The 16169-nt window shown below is 33.0% G+C and overlaps 1 protein-coding gene across 1 annotated transcript; it reads right to left on the bottom strand.

The window, feature by feature from the left end:
- Window positions 1–7248: 7248 nt before the first annotated feature.
- LOC104215490 (sugar transport protein MST4) lies at window positions 7249–14829 on the bottom strand. The gene is made up of 5 exons (XM_009765306.2): window positions 14606–14829; window positions 13681–14003; window positions 10305–10429; window positions 8924–9215; window positions 7249–8342 (listed from the first exon to the last, which is right to left on the bottom strand). The coding sequence occupies exons 1-5, from the start codon at window positions 14739–14741 to the stop codon at window positions 7647–7649; spliced, it is 1572 nt and encodes a 523-aa protein (XP_009763608.1). The 5' UTR covers window positions 14742–14829; the 3' UTR covers window positions 7249–7646.
- Between the last annotated feature and the right edge of the window lie 1340 nt (window positions 14830–16169).

Genomic DNA, 16169 nt, shown 5'->3' with positions numbered 1-16169 from the left:
TAAATAACAATTTAAAAATATAGTACCCAATTGTATGCGTACAAAACATAATTAAACCTTAAAAGGGCCAATATTGCAATTATGTGCAATTTAGCTTTACAAATACTAAATAAAATTGTAAAAAATATGTAAAAATCACTTTGGCCATATTTTGGCATACAATATAAAAATTCAATAGATGAATTATCAAAATAATAATTTTGGAAATAATTATCGGGATTTTATGGATAAAAAGGGGAAATAAATCAATTAAAACCCTTAAAAATTATGGAAAAATAATAAAATATTTGGACATGCTTATATATACATATATATGCTATTTTGAAGTTATTTTGCATATTAAAAATATATAGGAAAAAATTAGGTATCAATAGCGTGCATAGTCCAGGTGTTTTTCCAAAAAGTTTTTACGTGAAAAATTGAAGAAAATATGAATTTTAGCTTTAAAAATGATTTGAGTTGCCTACAATCAACATTTTGTGTAAACGGCCCCAGATTAGTATTTTGACGATTCTGGTGGGTCCATATCATGATTTTGGACTTGGGTATATGCCGGAAATTGAATTTGAAACTCCCTAACTTGATTTGACATGATTTGTTGAAAACTAGTAATTTAAAGGTTTAAAGATTTTTGAAGTTTGACCGTAGGTTGACTTTATGGCTGCCGGATTCGGATTTCTATTCCAGGACTTGGAATAGATTAATTTAACTATTTAAAACTTCTCTGCAAATTTTGGTGCAAAATGGAGTTGATTTGATAGGATGCGGACGCTCGGTTGTGAATTTGAATGTTCTTGAGTTTCTTTGAAAATTTCAAGCATTTTGATGTTTGGTTCGTGGTTCTATGTGTTATTTTGGTATTTTGATAATGCGAGTGAGTTCATATGATGTTATTACACTTGTGTGCATGTCTGGTTTGGAGCACGAGGGGCTCGGGTGAGTTTCGAATAGACTACAGACCATTTGAACTTAGAAAAATATGTTTTTTATTACTGTTGTTGGTGTCTGGTACAATGTGCTTCGCGATCTTGAAGCTACTCTCGCGATCATGAAGGGGAATTTGGGCTGAGGCAGAAATCTTTATTCACGAACGTGAGGGAATGGTCGCGAACGCGAAGTAGAGGGGGGCTTACCCTTCGCGAACCCGACCGTACACTCACGAACGCATAGGGTTATGGGGTCAGGGGGATCTGTGTGATGTTTTAGGGAAACACGATCCTAGGCTCACGAATGCAAAGGCCGTGGGGAAGAGTCCATCGCGAACTCGTAAAGCATCTCGCAAATGCGAAGGCCAATTGGACTGATGTGCTTCATGATCGTGTCAGGTCCTTCGCGAACGTAAAGAAGACCTAGCGCAAGTGATTTAAAGCAATCCAAATTCGAGATTTATCTCATTTCTCACCATTTTCATGTTTGAGCTCGGCCTAGAGGCAATTTTGAAGAGGTTTTTCATCATAACTTTATAGGTTAGTAGATTTTAGCTTGTTTCCTTACATTTCCATAAGTACTCATTGACTTTAACCTTTAATCTATGCTTTTTCATGGTAGAAATTAGGGATTTAGGTAGAAATTGGAGTTTTAAAGAAATTGAGATTTAGAATTCAAATTGAGGTCGGATTTCGAAACTAATCACATAACTGGGCTCATTGATGAGATAATTGGGTTTTGGTTCGAATTGGGTTAACGTTTGTTGACTTTTTTCTAAAATTATTAAATATTGAAGCTTTTTCACTCGTTGATAGTTTCTAAAGCTTATTTTGAATTATTCGAACTATATTTGGTTAGATTTGATTGGTTTAGAGACTAATTCTAGAGGAAAAGTCACGGTTGAGCATTGATTTGATTCCGGAGTGAGGTAAGTGTCGTGGTTAGCATTGACTTGAGGGATTAGGAGTTGTTGGTCTATTTAATACGTGTTTTATATGTGGGGACAACGTACATGTGAGGTGACGAGTACCTATGCATTGTTATTGGGTTTAAGCATGTGAGGGAAAATTATTTCTTTATATTATATTGTTTCGTTATTTATGTTATCCATGCTTAGGTTAGATTATTACTTTTTTAGTTATTCGTTTCGTATTTATTGTTTATTTTAAAGATGTTGAAAATTTTAGAAGTTAAAATTTGATATCAAGGCACCATATTTGAAGCAAAATTACTCCCCGCCTTGTTTATTATTCGACTTTATATTATTACATGGTGAGGACGAAAGTAAAAGTACGAAGGGTGATGTCGTGCCATTACATTTATGATATTACATGGTGAGGACGAGAGTAAAAGCATGAATGGTGATAGTTGTGCCATTACATTCATATTATTGCATGGTGAGGACAAGAGTAAAAGCACGAAGGGTAATGTCGTGCCATTATATTCATGAAATTGCATGGTGAGGATGAGAGTAAAAGCACGAAGGGTGATGCCGTACCATTTTCATATTATTGATTTATTTGATTTTCGATTTTGGTAATTTACTTGGTTATTTTGTTGCTTAATTCAAAAGATGTTATTTCGTGACTTCATTCTTGCCGTTTTTATGATATTTTCCCCTTTCGCATGTCCCCTCCTAGTTAGTATTTTATCATTCTTCTAGTTATTTTGCTGCTCTATATACACTTGTACAGGTTTATTTAAGTAGGTATCTTGTCATAGCCTCGTCACCACCTCATCGAGGTTAGGCTCGACACTTGCGTAGTATATTGGATCGGTTGTACTCATACTACACTTTTGCACTTCTTCTAAAGGTACTGGCATTGGTCCTAGCGGTGCTTGAGGTGCGTCGGCTCGTATCACTTTCATATGGAGACTCGAGGTAGATCTACTGTAGTTCACATACTTTGAAGTCCCCTTCTATTTTCTACTTTTACTAATTATCTCTTTCAAATAATTGTATTTATTTCAGATTATGTTTGTTGACTTCTAGTTGCTCGTGTACTCGTGACTCCGGATATTTGGGAGTAGTTATTTTCATGTAGTTTTTATTATTGTGTTAGATTTAGAATTTATTTCTCGTTGAATATCATTATTTTGTTTTTACCTGTTAAAATTGGTTAATTACTTATTTCACGTCGACATGCCTAGCAAGTGGATATTAGGCGCCATCACGACCTCGAAGTTGGGATTTCGGGTTATGACAATAAATTCATGTCATTCTGGAGAAGTCATCAACTATAGTCAGGAAAAATCTGTTACCATCAAAAGTAGGAACCTTGTATGGCCCCAAAATATCCATATGTAGCAAGTCAAAACATTCGGTACTTTTAATACTACTTGCTGGAAAAGACAATCTCGTCTCTTTTGCATAAGGGCAAAAATTACACTTATTTATTACTTATGCTATGGACTCGGCTTTACTCTGAAGAATCTTCCTAAGAACAGTTACAGACACATGACCAAACTTTCTATGCCATAGATTTATTTCCTCAGTATTAAAGACTTCTTTGACAGATAAACTGAAGCTTATGTCCTTCTCAACAAGCTGACTCAGTAGTATGTACATTCCATCTCTCTTTATCAATCTCCTTCACCTTCCCATTGAAGAGATCCTGAATAAAATAGGGTAGAAGGTGGTTGCACAAGATAATTCTCTGGTCATCTTTGAAACTGACATTAAGCTATTCTTAAATTGAGGCAGATATGACATTTTGAAGTGTGCTTGAAATTGAGCTAGTTCCAGTGTGAGTAACATGAGACACTTCCCCATTGGATAGGCATACTCTCTTAGGATTAGTATTCTTAATAATTGAAGACTTATTTAACATTGCAATAACAGAAACCATATGGTTGGTTGCTCCTGTGTCAATAATCCATTCTTTAGGATAATTGGAAGCCAACAAAGCAATAATCATAACTGCTATATTGCTGCTACTACCACTATTGGTTTTGTTGAGAATATGTAATATTTGTTCATATTAATCTTTTATGAAAGCTCATATCTGTGTCATCTGGTTTGACTGTGAATCAATCACATGTCTTGAGTTTTGATAAGCACTAGGCATCTATACTTGTGCTTGTTAATATGTACCCATTGGATAACCTGTGAGCTGCATAGTACCTATCTGATGATTAGTTACTTTTGCAAGAACATTCTAGGTTGTTGATCCCCCTGCTGTAATATTTCGTTTTTTTTTTAACTTGAAAACAGGAGGATAGCCAACTATCTTATATCAGTTTTTATTATAATGGCCTCTAAGCTTACAAAATTCACACTGAATATTGTAGTTCATTTTGTACCTTTGATTTCCCACATTTCTTTTATACATTGCCACTTCATAGTTTCATGTAGTTATAGTTGGATTTTCACCTAATATTCCAGAAGTAGGTACTACTGCCTTTTGACTCTCGTTACTTATTATCATTGAATAAGCTTGGTTGACTATTGGAAGTGGACTTCTCATGAGAATCTGACTTCTTACTTAAGAGTATGAATCATTAAGGCCCATTAAAAACTGATATAGCTTTAGGTTTTGCATATACACAATAAAATCTCTGAATTTTGGGCAGTCACATCCAGGAACTGGTATTAATGCCTCAAATTCTTCCCACATATCTTTCAATTTAGAGTAGTATGCATAAACAAAAGAGGTACTCTGGGTCAAGTTAGATATCTCGTTATGTAAATTGAATGTCCTTGAGTCATTTACTTTATGAAATCTTTCATACAAATCATCCCAAACCGACTATGAACTGGATGCATACATTATACCACCAAGAAAATAACTATTAACAGAATTCATGATTCAAGACAATACAATAGCATTTACTCTTTCCCAATAATTCCATAAAGTTTTAGGAAAAATTTCTTTCTTACAAGATCCATCCACCATCATTAATTTGTTCCTTCCTAACAGGGCAACTCGCATAGATCTATACCAAATTGAATAATTTTTAGTACTTGTTAGTTGAAAGGAAATGATCTGAATTGAACTCATATCTGAGGGATGAAGAAACAATAGATGATTGTAATCCATGACAGTAGGTTGAGTTGAATTCCCAGCTGTTTGATTCATGTTGACAGCTTATTGATCATTATTCAAACTCATTTTTTTCAAATAAGGAATTTGTCGATGCAACCAAAAGATTTTAGGAAATATAATTAAAAGATGCTAAAGTAGAATTGGATCGATACAAAGCTAGAATATCTTACTTAATAGCTCTGATACCATACTCAAATTATGAATACATAAATGAAGAATTCAAGATCAAGAAGAAGAAAGGAGAGAAGCAGATCGACAGAGAGAGGGTAGAGAGAGAAAGATATAATCTTGATATTAAAAAGTGTGTCTTACAGATAGTGTAATGTATGTATATATAAGGGAGCTAATTGATGGTAGGCTAGAAATTCGTATTTTTATTATATTTTGCACTCTAATTACTACACTTGATTTTATCTGAGCCTAATTGTTAGTACTTTGTACTTATTACGTGTGTTATGTTGTATAGGATGCAGTTTCGAGTGAAGAAGCATGTTTGCACTAAAATAGATGACTTGGAGCTTTGAAGTCTGAGTAAAAGTCCAAGAAATTAAGTCGGTATCACGTTTGGGGGGTCGAGGACCAAGTCTGGATATCAAAAAGTGAGGATAAAAACTTATTGTGAGAAATTTGCACTACTGCGTTGGGGGGCGCAAGGTGCTAGTGCAAAATTCCTGCAGAGTTGGAAAAACTTGCTATCTAAACTTTCCTATTGCCGCGGCACATGGGGCGACGCTTGGCATTCCACGACTGTGTAAATTTCTTAGAGTATTTTCCCGTTTCATCTTACAAAGGACAGTTCCATCTGGACCCGCTTATACACGGTATAAATACATCAAAAATACGATTTTGAGAGGACTTTTGACATAGGAGCTATTAGACAGCATTGGAGACTTCAAGATACAAGATTTCATCATCTTTCCATCAATTCAATAAAAGAGTTATGAATGTAACGTTAGATTGATATTTTCTTATTCTTTAACTCTATTTGTGATGATTGTCTCCATGATTATGGAGCAGTTCCTTTAGGGTATGACATGATTTTATGACTCGATAGTTATATATGCATTTGATTATTATTCGATTTCTTGGATTTATTGGAAGAGCTTTAACTCTAGTTATGATTATATTCATTATTGTGTTAAATCAGAAGAGAAGCGCAATATTGAACATTATTGCAATGCATGCCTAAATTCATTTTGGCACTTCTTTAAGGTAATCGAAAGAGTTTTATGATCTACCTTTTGAATTAAGATTGAGAAATATTCGAGAAAAGTTTCTCTTAGACAATTCTTACCAATAGATTCTTGCAAGTTTCGTCGCACCTCAAATTAGCTTATTTAAATGATTTAAGTTTAATTAAGAGAGGAACCTGAATCAGAATAATAGGATAGTAGCCTGTTGAATTCGAGAGAATCAATAGAACATTAAGAGTGAAATTTAACAATGTCATTCTCAGGATAACAATTTTGCATTTATCATGTCATGACCCTTATTTCTCATACTGATAACAAACCAATTCTGCTAATCTCTAGTTCTTCGCAATCAATTGCTAATTGTTTTACTTTTAGTAGTTAATTGTAGTTCGTAATAGTTCCAAATCAAGTGTTAATCATTCTGAATAGCAAATACACTAGAAATTACTCGAATGTTATTTAAATCCAATCTCTTTGGAGACGATATTTTACTTTACTATTTTTGACTAGCAATCATTAATTTCGTGTTGTGTTTTGCGCTCGTCACTAGTCATCCTAATTGAGCTAAACTAACTAACTTAACTCCAATAACCGACTAACTAACTTCATGTGAAAAGACTATAGAATGCCCTTATTGTTAAGTAACACCTTCCCCTACATAGGAAAATAAGAAAAAAGTGAAGTACACAAGATCTCGTTTTGGGGAGATTTGTTATGAGATAATTTTCTCTTTTTCATAGCATGAAAGCACAAATTTGAATCTCTAACTTAACCGTACAACGCCAAATCAAACAATAAAACCTTAACCTTTAAAATTAAAAATGAGTATACATAACTAAGTGATAAATGTATACATAAAAGACACATATTTTGCATTTATTGAATTGCTGTAAACTCCAATGATTTAACCCTCTAAATTCTTCCACACAAGTCCTTTATAGTTTTCTTTTCTGTTTTTCACAAGAATAACGTATGAATTTAGCATTTTTAAAGATATACGAGGAATTAGATTAGGTTGGAAGAGCAATCCTTCCGCATCGGATTGCATGAGGTTTGGTACGAAGGATTACATACCGACAGAATAAGAATCAAATTATAGTTATTATTTCCAAATATCCATTTGCAAATCTCACTGAATTTATATCCAAAAATTACACAACCAACAATCTGAAAAAAAAGTTTCAAACCTAACTTATCCTTGGTCGGACATACCAAATATTGACCTCTCTAGGCGTTGATCGCAGTCAGAACATCACTATTCTGTTCTTTTTCAGGGACACCAAGAAAGTAATAACTTAAACTATTGATATTGATATGCCAAATTTCGAGCCCTCATACATTACAGGAAACATCAAAGTGCTGGCTCAAAACTTTTACCCCCTTCTAAAATAGTTATATTGACTTATTTCTATGCATTTTCTGTAGTATTGACTATCAGAAAAACTCGCTAACATATTTTAACTTTGACTTATTTCCCTTTTTACAACTGCGCAGAAGGATCAAATCCATTAGCATGTCCATTCTTCTTAACAACATCAACATCATCATCATCCACCATGTACCTCTTCCATAGCCAATGCTGCTTCCAAACCCTCTCAGTCATCTCCTCAATCGGCACATTCTTCGTCTCGGGCAACAAGAAAAAGACGAACAACGACATGACAAAAATCCATCCCGAAAAGAACAAGAAAATCCCGTACTTGAAATGACAAAGCATGGAGAGAAAAGCTTGTGCCATAACAAAGGTGAAGAGCAAGTTGACACAAACCGTAACACTTTGTCCAGCTGAACGAGTTTCTAAAGGGAAAGTTTCACTAGGAATTAGCCATCCTAGTGGACCCCATGACCATGCAAAAGCGGACACGTACGTGCATATCATGACGACTACGAAGATACCCCAACCATGGCTGAGGTTGTCTGAATGGTCCGTAACTTTTATGCCGAGGATTATGGCGATTACAACTTGGGATATTAACATTTGGACGCCGGCTTCGAGGAGAAGGATTCGTCGTCCGAGTTTGTCGACGGAGTAGACGGAGACTACGGTGGAGAGAACGTTGACGGCTCCGGTGATGACGGCTGAGTAAAGGGCTGCGCTACTTCCGAACCCTAGTGTTGAGAATAAGACCGGTGCGTAGAACATAATGGCATTAATCCCTGTGAATTGCTGGAATATCTGTTCGCATAAAACAAGAAAATTAATGAACCATCAAGAATTTGAATTTTAGTGAGAATGCAACAAGTCTTGTTCAATTGCAATTGTGTTACTAACAGTTCAACTTGTTTTTTCTTGCCGCAATTCAAAATTTAAGCCAAAAATGTAGGATAGAGGGAGAGGATAGTGAATTAATTGGACTTAAATTTTGTAACAATTTCATCTAAAAGCTTAAATTATTAGAGAAATTAAAGTATAATGATATCCATCCCTGGAATACCTGTTGCATAATAAAAGAAGAAAATGAACCGTCAAAATTTTGCATTCTAGTGAGAATGTAGAGAACTTGTAGTACTAAGGAAATTATTTTATCATATTAGGTTGAGATAGTAAATGAAGCAAATGATAAGTGAAAATTTGCTTGGAATTGAGGCTCAGGTGTTGTTGTAGCGAAAGTTCAATAATCTTGTTCAATCGGTTATGGTATCAATGCTTATCATAAAAATTTACTTGAAATATATTATTTTAATCTATTTTTATACCGTTAGTACAAAGAACGTATAACTCATAACACAAGTGATTAGGTGGAAAAATAAACTGACCTGGAGGGCTACAGAGATGATCAATTGAGGTCTATTTCTACGTTGGAGGAGATTTCTGAAAGGATGTTTGACTTCTTTAGCTATACGACTGGCCTCAACAAGCTCCAAAAATTCAGGTTCAATGTTGTCAGTACCTCGGATTTTTTTAAGTACATTTTTGCCTTCTTCTAAATGACCTCGTTCTATCAAACTGTTAGGGGTGTCTACCACAAATATTGCACCCAAGGTCAGTAGCAATGCTGGAAACCCTGCTAATCCTAATGATAGTCTCCATCCCCATCCTCCACTTATTCTGCATTTATCAATTAAAGAAAAAGCAATTGTTAGGTTCAAATTGATCATGGAATTGAAAAAATAAAAGTTAAAAGTAGGAGCAATTACCATGAAATTATATAATGAGACTTTTTAGCCTTTTAGTTGTTTTGATATTTTAATCTTTTAGTGGATAAATATATAGTACTCTCATCATCACTATTTTTTGGTGTTCGAATCTTTCTTTTTGTTCCTTTCAAGTTTCAAGCGATCACATGACAACAAAAATATGAATAATAGTAAAAATATTATTGTAGATAGCGAGAATTACTTCAGGGATTCTTGGTCAAAGTGGCGATTGATTTCTCTTCATATACTATGAACGTATGCGGTACATATAAATTTGGACATAAGGAATTATTTCTGGCTTGACAGACAACTCAAATGAAAAAAAAAAAATATTGCATTTAGTAGAAGAAATTTTAAATAAAATGTATTCTTTATTATTTTTTTCCCTCATAATTTAGGCTATTTTAAGTATCTCTAAATTGAATAGTTTCAAACAAAGACTAAAGACAAGTACATGAAATATCATAAAAGAGGAAGTGTCAAAATATGAGTGATCCATATTAGACTTAAAGCCTTTTTTTTCTACCATAAAAGAAGAGTCGCTATAGTAAAGGAAGAAAATTAAACAAAAGAGTCAGTTAAGCAAAGATTCAAAGATGTGGGCCCGACATGCATTTTCTGACACATTAAAATCAAATCCATGACACTAAGCCTTGACTCAACTCTTTTGATAGTAATATACACGGTTAGGAATTTTTCCAAAGGGTATTTAAATTTAAAAAAATTAAAGAAAAAATTCAATAAATAGTGTTCAATATGTGATATATACCTTCAAAACGTAATATTTTATATATATACACAATACAATTTTTTGATGAAGAGTGGTGACCATGTGGTTTCACCACTGCATATAGGGACTGAAGGTGTACGTGTAATCTTCATAATCAGATGTTAATAAAATAAAGGATAAACTTTCTTATAATTATCTGAATAATGCAATATATTATAGTCTTATTCTAAACAAAAGCAAGATGTAAATAATTGAAGGTGAGGCACTTACTTGGCTGTTCCGTAGTTGACGAGACTAGCGAAAAGAATGCCAATAGTTACGTTAAGTTGGAACAAAATGTTAAGTCCTCCACGAATTCTTGTAGGCGCTATCTCTGATAAGAACAGTGGAACAGCCTGAAAATTTCATGCACATTACATTTTACTTTTAACAAATAAATATATTTTATATATATATGGACGGAACTCTAATTTATGAGACACTAGTATAATATTTTAATTCTCGAATTTGCTGGTAAGGTAGAAGAATTATTGGAAGGTAGAAACTTTCTTATCCTAAAATACATATAAAAAAAATCCAAAACTACTCAAGTAGAGATGGTAAAATGGTTAAAAGAAAATAGTTATACACCCCTATTATTCATTAAAAATAAGTGGATAATGAACTTTTTAAAAACGGGTCAAATATGGATAAGAACCATATTATCCACTTAGAAAATGGTTAACCAAATGGATAACGAATTGATAACTAATATATTTAACTTTTATATTGGTAAAGCCTTAAATTTGGGGTTTCTCAAGTTTGGGAGACTAGAAATTCTCTCATAAGTGATCACATTCAAGAAACCATGGATAATATGGATATCCATATTATCTGTCGAATAACCCCTTTTTTATCCGTCTCAAGTGCGGGTCAGGTCGGATAATTTATTAGTTTTTGAATTACCAATTTTCAACCTGCTCATTTGCCACACCCCGTACTCGAGTAAAAATGGAAGAGCCCTCTCGTCTATATTTTATATATATAAAAGGACCTTTAGTCACGGACTCACGGCCACGGGCGAGACTTGCAAAATATTGAAGTTCTACTTTTATCAAATTACTAAAAGGGCATGCCCTTGGAATATGTTAATTGTTAACGTTTTAATTAAGGTTCTATATCCAAACTGCAGTTATTGTACTGAAGCTTGCAATTCTATTTGTTTCTATCTTCATAAGATTTTGCTAGTCAGTAAGATATACTAAAATTTAATTATAGATCTTTTCTTTTTTCTTCAATATGAAATTTCTTCACATGATTTAATTCACATAAAAGTAGAGAAGGTCCTACTCGATAGTTGTGGCCAAGAAACAATAATATCCAAACATGTGATGAAATATATATCCCAGCTCAAATGATATTTTTAGACCAAAAAGTGAAAGGGATAAGGATAAAAAGCAATTGAAGTATAGCCAGTAATAAAAGAGAAAGAACCACAATTAAGAAAAAGTGACGAACAATAAAGCTAATTCAAAGGAATTAGCTTTGCAATATGAGAAAGATACAAGGAAGCTGCCTATAGAGGACTTTTGCGGACAAAGACAAAGCTTTGGAGTCTCCACCAAAACTTTATTTTATGCTTTTTAAAAACTTGTATGATTGTAAAGGTATCTCACTCACATGTGTAAGCCTTGTCAATGACCACAAATTATTTTAAAGCAAGAAAACAAAAAAGTAGGAAAAGCTTAGTGATATTTGGACTTAAAATTATAGCAAAATATAATGAGATCTTTTTCTCCCTCTCATTTTCCACAACACCACCAAATGGGCACCGTGGTCCTCGGCCGACCTCATTTTCTGATTTTACTCAAATTAGTAAAATAAGATATTTTTAAGACCAACAAATATTTATTAAATTCATTGTAATAGTTATATAATTCTACATGTCTATAGCTTGTTACTAAGAAAATAGAGATCATTTATCAAGCCTTCAACAGAATAGATGTACGTAGTCTATTATTTCGACCAAGTTTATAAAATAATTAGCGGGGAAAAAGAAGTAAAAACTACAAGTTCTTGCATGGTCCCTCCCATCATTGAAATTCAAATTGAATATCATGTGTTCATTGACACGTGTCATCATATACAGTTAGATAATGAATGAGATTTAGATTCATATTGAGATTTTTTTGTTGTTGGTGATTGGCTTTTTTTTTTTTGGGCCGGGGGGGGGGGGGGGGGGCTTCCTTCTATTTTTCTTTCTTTGTTTTTTGAAATTTGGACCACAAAAATTTGACCATTCCATATTGAGGGTAGGTTTAACGGTGAGGCCATTCTCATGCATCGATAAAGTTTGTAATATTTATTAAAATAAATGCCATTTAAATCCTATAAAGTCTACCATTAAAGACAAACTTTTCAAAATCTTACCGCATTCTCTTTGACCAGAATTAGATGTTTTACATTATAGTAGTATTTGTTTATGGGTTGGGATTAGCTCCAGTGTTTGCTCCATTATCCTTCAATATAGTCCTATTTTTATGACATGTGTCCTGCTTAAAAATCAATGGACAAATTTGTTTTCGTTAAAAAATATTTTAACCATGATTCTCTTTGACCCTCTTGAAATCAGGTTCCCTATTTTCCTCTTTTACCTTTTATTATCCAAAAGCTCAAGACTGAAAAAAAAAAAAAGTAGTGGCAAGTGACAACTGATGACCTTAGCTTGATGCCTTAATTTCTGCTATTAATGATTATGAAGTTGATGCATTAGTTGACCGTCTCTAAAGACTGTCGTCGACTGAATCTGAATGTACGAAAATTCTATTTGATTTAGAGAAGGGAATTGGTGCCGCCACATACTTAGACGAGATATATGAATATTGAACTTGAAAATTGATATAATAATTATCAATAGATCTTTTCAACAATCCAATCAAGAAAAGTAATATATATTTTAGTAAAGAACTACTCCATCTAACAAGAAGAACAACTAAAACATCTGCCGAATAAATTATGCGAGCATTACAACAATGGGAGGGGATTATTGGGCGGTTAAAATAAAAGAATGAATTATTTCCTACTGATCCCTTAACGTAACCATGGTTAAAATATTTTTTAACAAAGAAATTGTGTCTATTGATTTTTAAGCAGGACATATATCGTAAATCTAGGGGTATATTGAAGAATAATGGAGCAAACACTACTGGAGCAAATCCTTACCCCCTTTTTTTTATTCGACATTTATTTACTTTTTCAAAAGAAAATTGTTTTTGGCTACACGTTAACTATAGTTTCATCATTTTATTTTATATATAATATATAAAAGAACACTCTTATTAGAAATTTTTGGAACCATTTAAAATTAACTCAATTTTCATTCTCTAATGCACTATCTTTAAATACAATATAATTTAAACGCTTACCTTGATAGGATCAAATCAAATAAGATAAACTAATTTAGAGTAGAAGTATTTACCTAATCAGATAATTAATAAAGTAATTATAAATAATTTTTTGGATAAATATGAATTGTAACCAACTTATTATCACAGTTTAAACTACACAAATAATCCAAAAATCTTTACTCAATTAATGTCTTTACTTACATCTTTAAAAATTAAGTGAAAAAAATAATACTAGTACTAGTGAGAAAGAGGAGTCGAACCTGGTTAGCAAAACCAACTCCACAACCAAGAAGAATCCTTCCAATAATAAGCATAGCCAAATCTTGAGCTGCAGCAGTTAGTATTACTCCGACAATGAAAAAACAACCGGCGATCAACATGGTTAATCTCCGACCAAGTCTTCTTGTCGTGTAAGAAGCAAAGAAAGTCGCCGTTAAACCGGCCAGATATAAAGATGAAGTAAATAGCTGCAGCCCTTGATTATCATACTTGCAGTAATTACTGTTCAATCCTTTATCCTTTGTTCTCTTGTAAACCGTTGGGAAGAATTTTTTCAGAAAAGGATCCATTGCCGTAACACCACCTGTAATTTTCACAAATAATAAAAACCATTATTATAGTATTAATATTTCAAAAATTACAAAAGAGTGATCATGAGTTAATTTTAGAAATTCAGTTTTCTTTTTTTCTCTTTATTGTCATAATTAACTTTTCCATAGTGTTGGGAAATCCCATTTGGCCGGAGAAGTTGAATTTTCCTCTCTTGTTCTTTTCGTCCGAAAAGGTATCTTTTTTTTTCCCGGGTTCCTTTAACTTTTAGTATTTTATATACAATATTGCAACTTTAAGAAAGATTCAACCAAGCAAAACTTGGGTCAATACATATAATTAATTAGCCCATTACGTATTAGGGCAAAAAACAAAACCAGAAATAATTGGCTTTTAAAAGTATTCGAACTTTATTTGGTTAACACAACACAGTGTTTTATACCCTTATAACTAGATTCAAAACAAATAAAGGATAAACTTTAAGAATCATAAGAAAACAAATAAAGAAAAAGTGCTCAAAAGTGTTCAAGATTTCGTAACGTCAGGATCATCATAATAAAAAGGTAGTAACTGAAAATAGGTTTAGAAAAAGGAAAAAATTGTAAAGTAATCATGAAAATATGGGATAATATTTACCAGAAACTCCGACATCATAACCAAACATAAGACCTCCGGTGGCAGCCATAATACAAGAAATGATAACAATAGGTGTGATTTTAGCCTCAAACTCCTTTCCTCCGGCACCGGAGGCCGAAAACCCTCCACCGGCCATCGTTAAGTTGAATTTTCCGACTTCAAATACAGTAGAAGAAGATGGTTTGTATGAGAAAAATGTAATGAGTTAAATTTTCTGTGATAGAAATTATGGGAGTACCACAGGGGTATATATAGAGTAATGGGAAATAGGAAGGTGACTAACTAACGAAGGAGGAAAGTATGGAACCCACCACCGGAAACTTTACACGTGGATCACATATAAGTTGACTATCTTAGTTGTTGTGTTCTTAAGTTTCTTGCTCGACGGCTATGTACTAGTCAACCCAACGCTGTGAATTTTTAGAAATAACACATGGTTGGCGTTTGGATTATTATTATTAGGATGAATTGGTTGCTGAGAATATATTAATTACCGCTGAGGGTTACGGTGAGATGAATGAAATTTCTCTCCATTTAATCAGAAAGTTTCTAATTCGAACCTTAAGAATTGAAGGATTCTCGTTAATGAACCCAATATGACAAAAATCTAAATGAATCAGAGTAATGAATTTCGAATATCTCATAGTTATATGAAAAAGCTTCGGACTAAATTTTTTAAGAATTCCTATGGGATTTTAAGAAAAGTAATTACCTTAGAGCTGTTAAAAATATTTTAGTCTTTAGATTCTTTAAAACTAAAATTTGTTATGGGATTAAACGGGATGAAGTTCAAAAACTCGTTTGGTCTTTCTACCTCGTATTTCTGCAGTGACGTAAGATTTATCTTTTAGGTTTTCGCAAAATGTATTTCTGAATTTTCTGATTTCAAAACCTAAAATGTTTGATTAAATTGAGAAAAAAATTAATCTAGGTGAAAATTAAACTGAATTCGATGAGCTATAAAACATGCAGCTGCTTTTATGAACAGTGTAGACGGTCACCCCCTTTTAATTCCCTTTTGGGGGTAATTAAGACCGTTGCCAATTTGGTGAGGAAAGTGTAAAACAGTTGGACACTCTGTATATGGCTGCATTATTAGCTATTTAATTAGCTGTATAAAATTAGCGCATAACTCGTGCTATCCTGCTGGGTAACGTAATTATCCACTTGTAATATATTTCTTTTTATATTTTAAGGTAATAATAAGTTTTTGTTTTACATATCAGCGTGATACGTAAAGTGTTTTGTTCCTTAATTATTCTATAATCGTTTTGGTTGTCCCTCTCTTAACAAGTGTTATCTATATCCATTAAGATTTAGAAATTTGTGTATTTGACCAACAATTACTCTTTTGTTCCGTAAATCGTAGTCCAATTTCACTCTTCAAGAGTCAATTTATCTGGCTTTCCGTCTTTACGTACACATATTAATCTCTTTGTGAAAACATAATTTATACATTTAAAAATAACATATTTAAGTTTCCACTTTTTTCACAGCAAACTGACAACATAACTCAGTATTTAGAAATTGTTGTTAAAGATTATTACCTGTTTTTACTCTTGTG

Source organism: Nicotiana sylvestris, chromosome 1 (genome assembly GCF_000393655.2).
Source record: "Nicotiana sylvestris chromosome 1, ASM39365v2, whole genome shotgun sequence".
Lineage (NCBI taxonomy): Eukaryota > Viridiplantae > Streptophyta > Magnoliopsida > Solanales > Solanaceae > Nicotiana > Nicotiana sylvestris.
This window is presented reverse-complemented; position numbering and strand designations above follow the sequence as displayed.

Bases quoted from the DNA above. Each gene is read 5' to 3' on its own strand.
- LOC104215490 (XM_009765306.2), bottom strand. From the start codon at position 14,741: ATGGCCGGTGGAGGGTTTTCGGCCTCCGGTGCCGGAGGAAAGGAGTTT. The intron at 10,430-13,680 runs GTTCGACTCCTC...TGAAATTTTCAG, and splicing joins GAGTTGGTTTTGCTAACCAG to GCTGTTCCACTGTTCTTATC. The intron at 9,216-10,304 runs GTAAGTGCCTCA...TGATAAATGCAG, and splicing joins GTCAACTACGGAACAGCCAA to AATAAGTGGAGGATGGGGAT.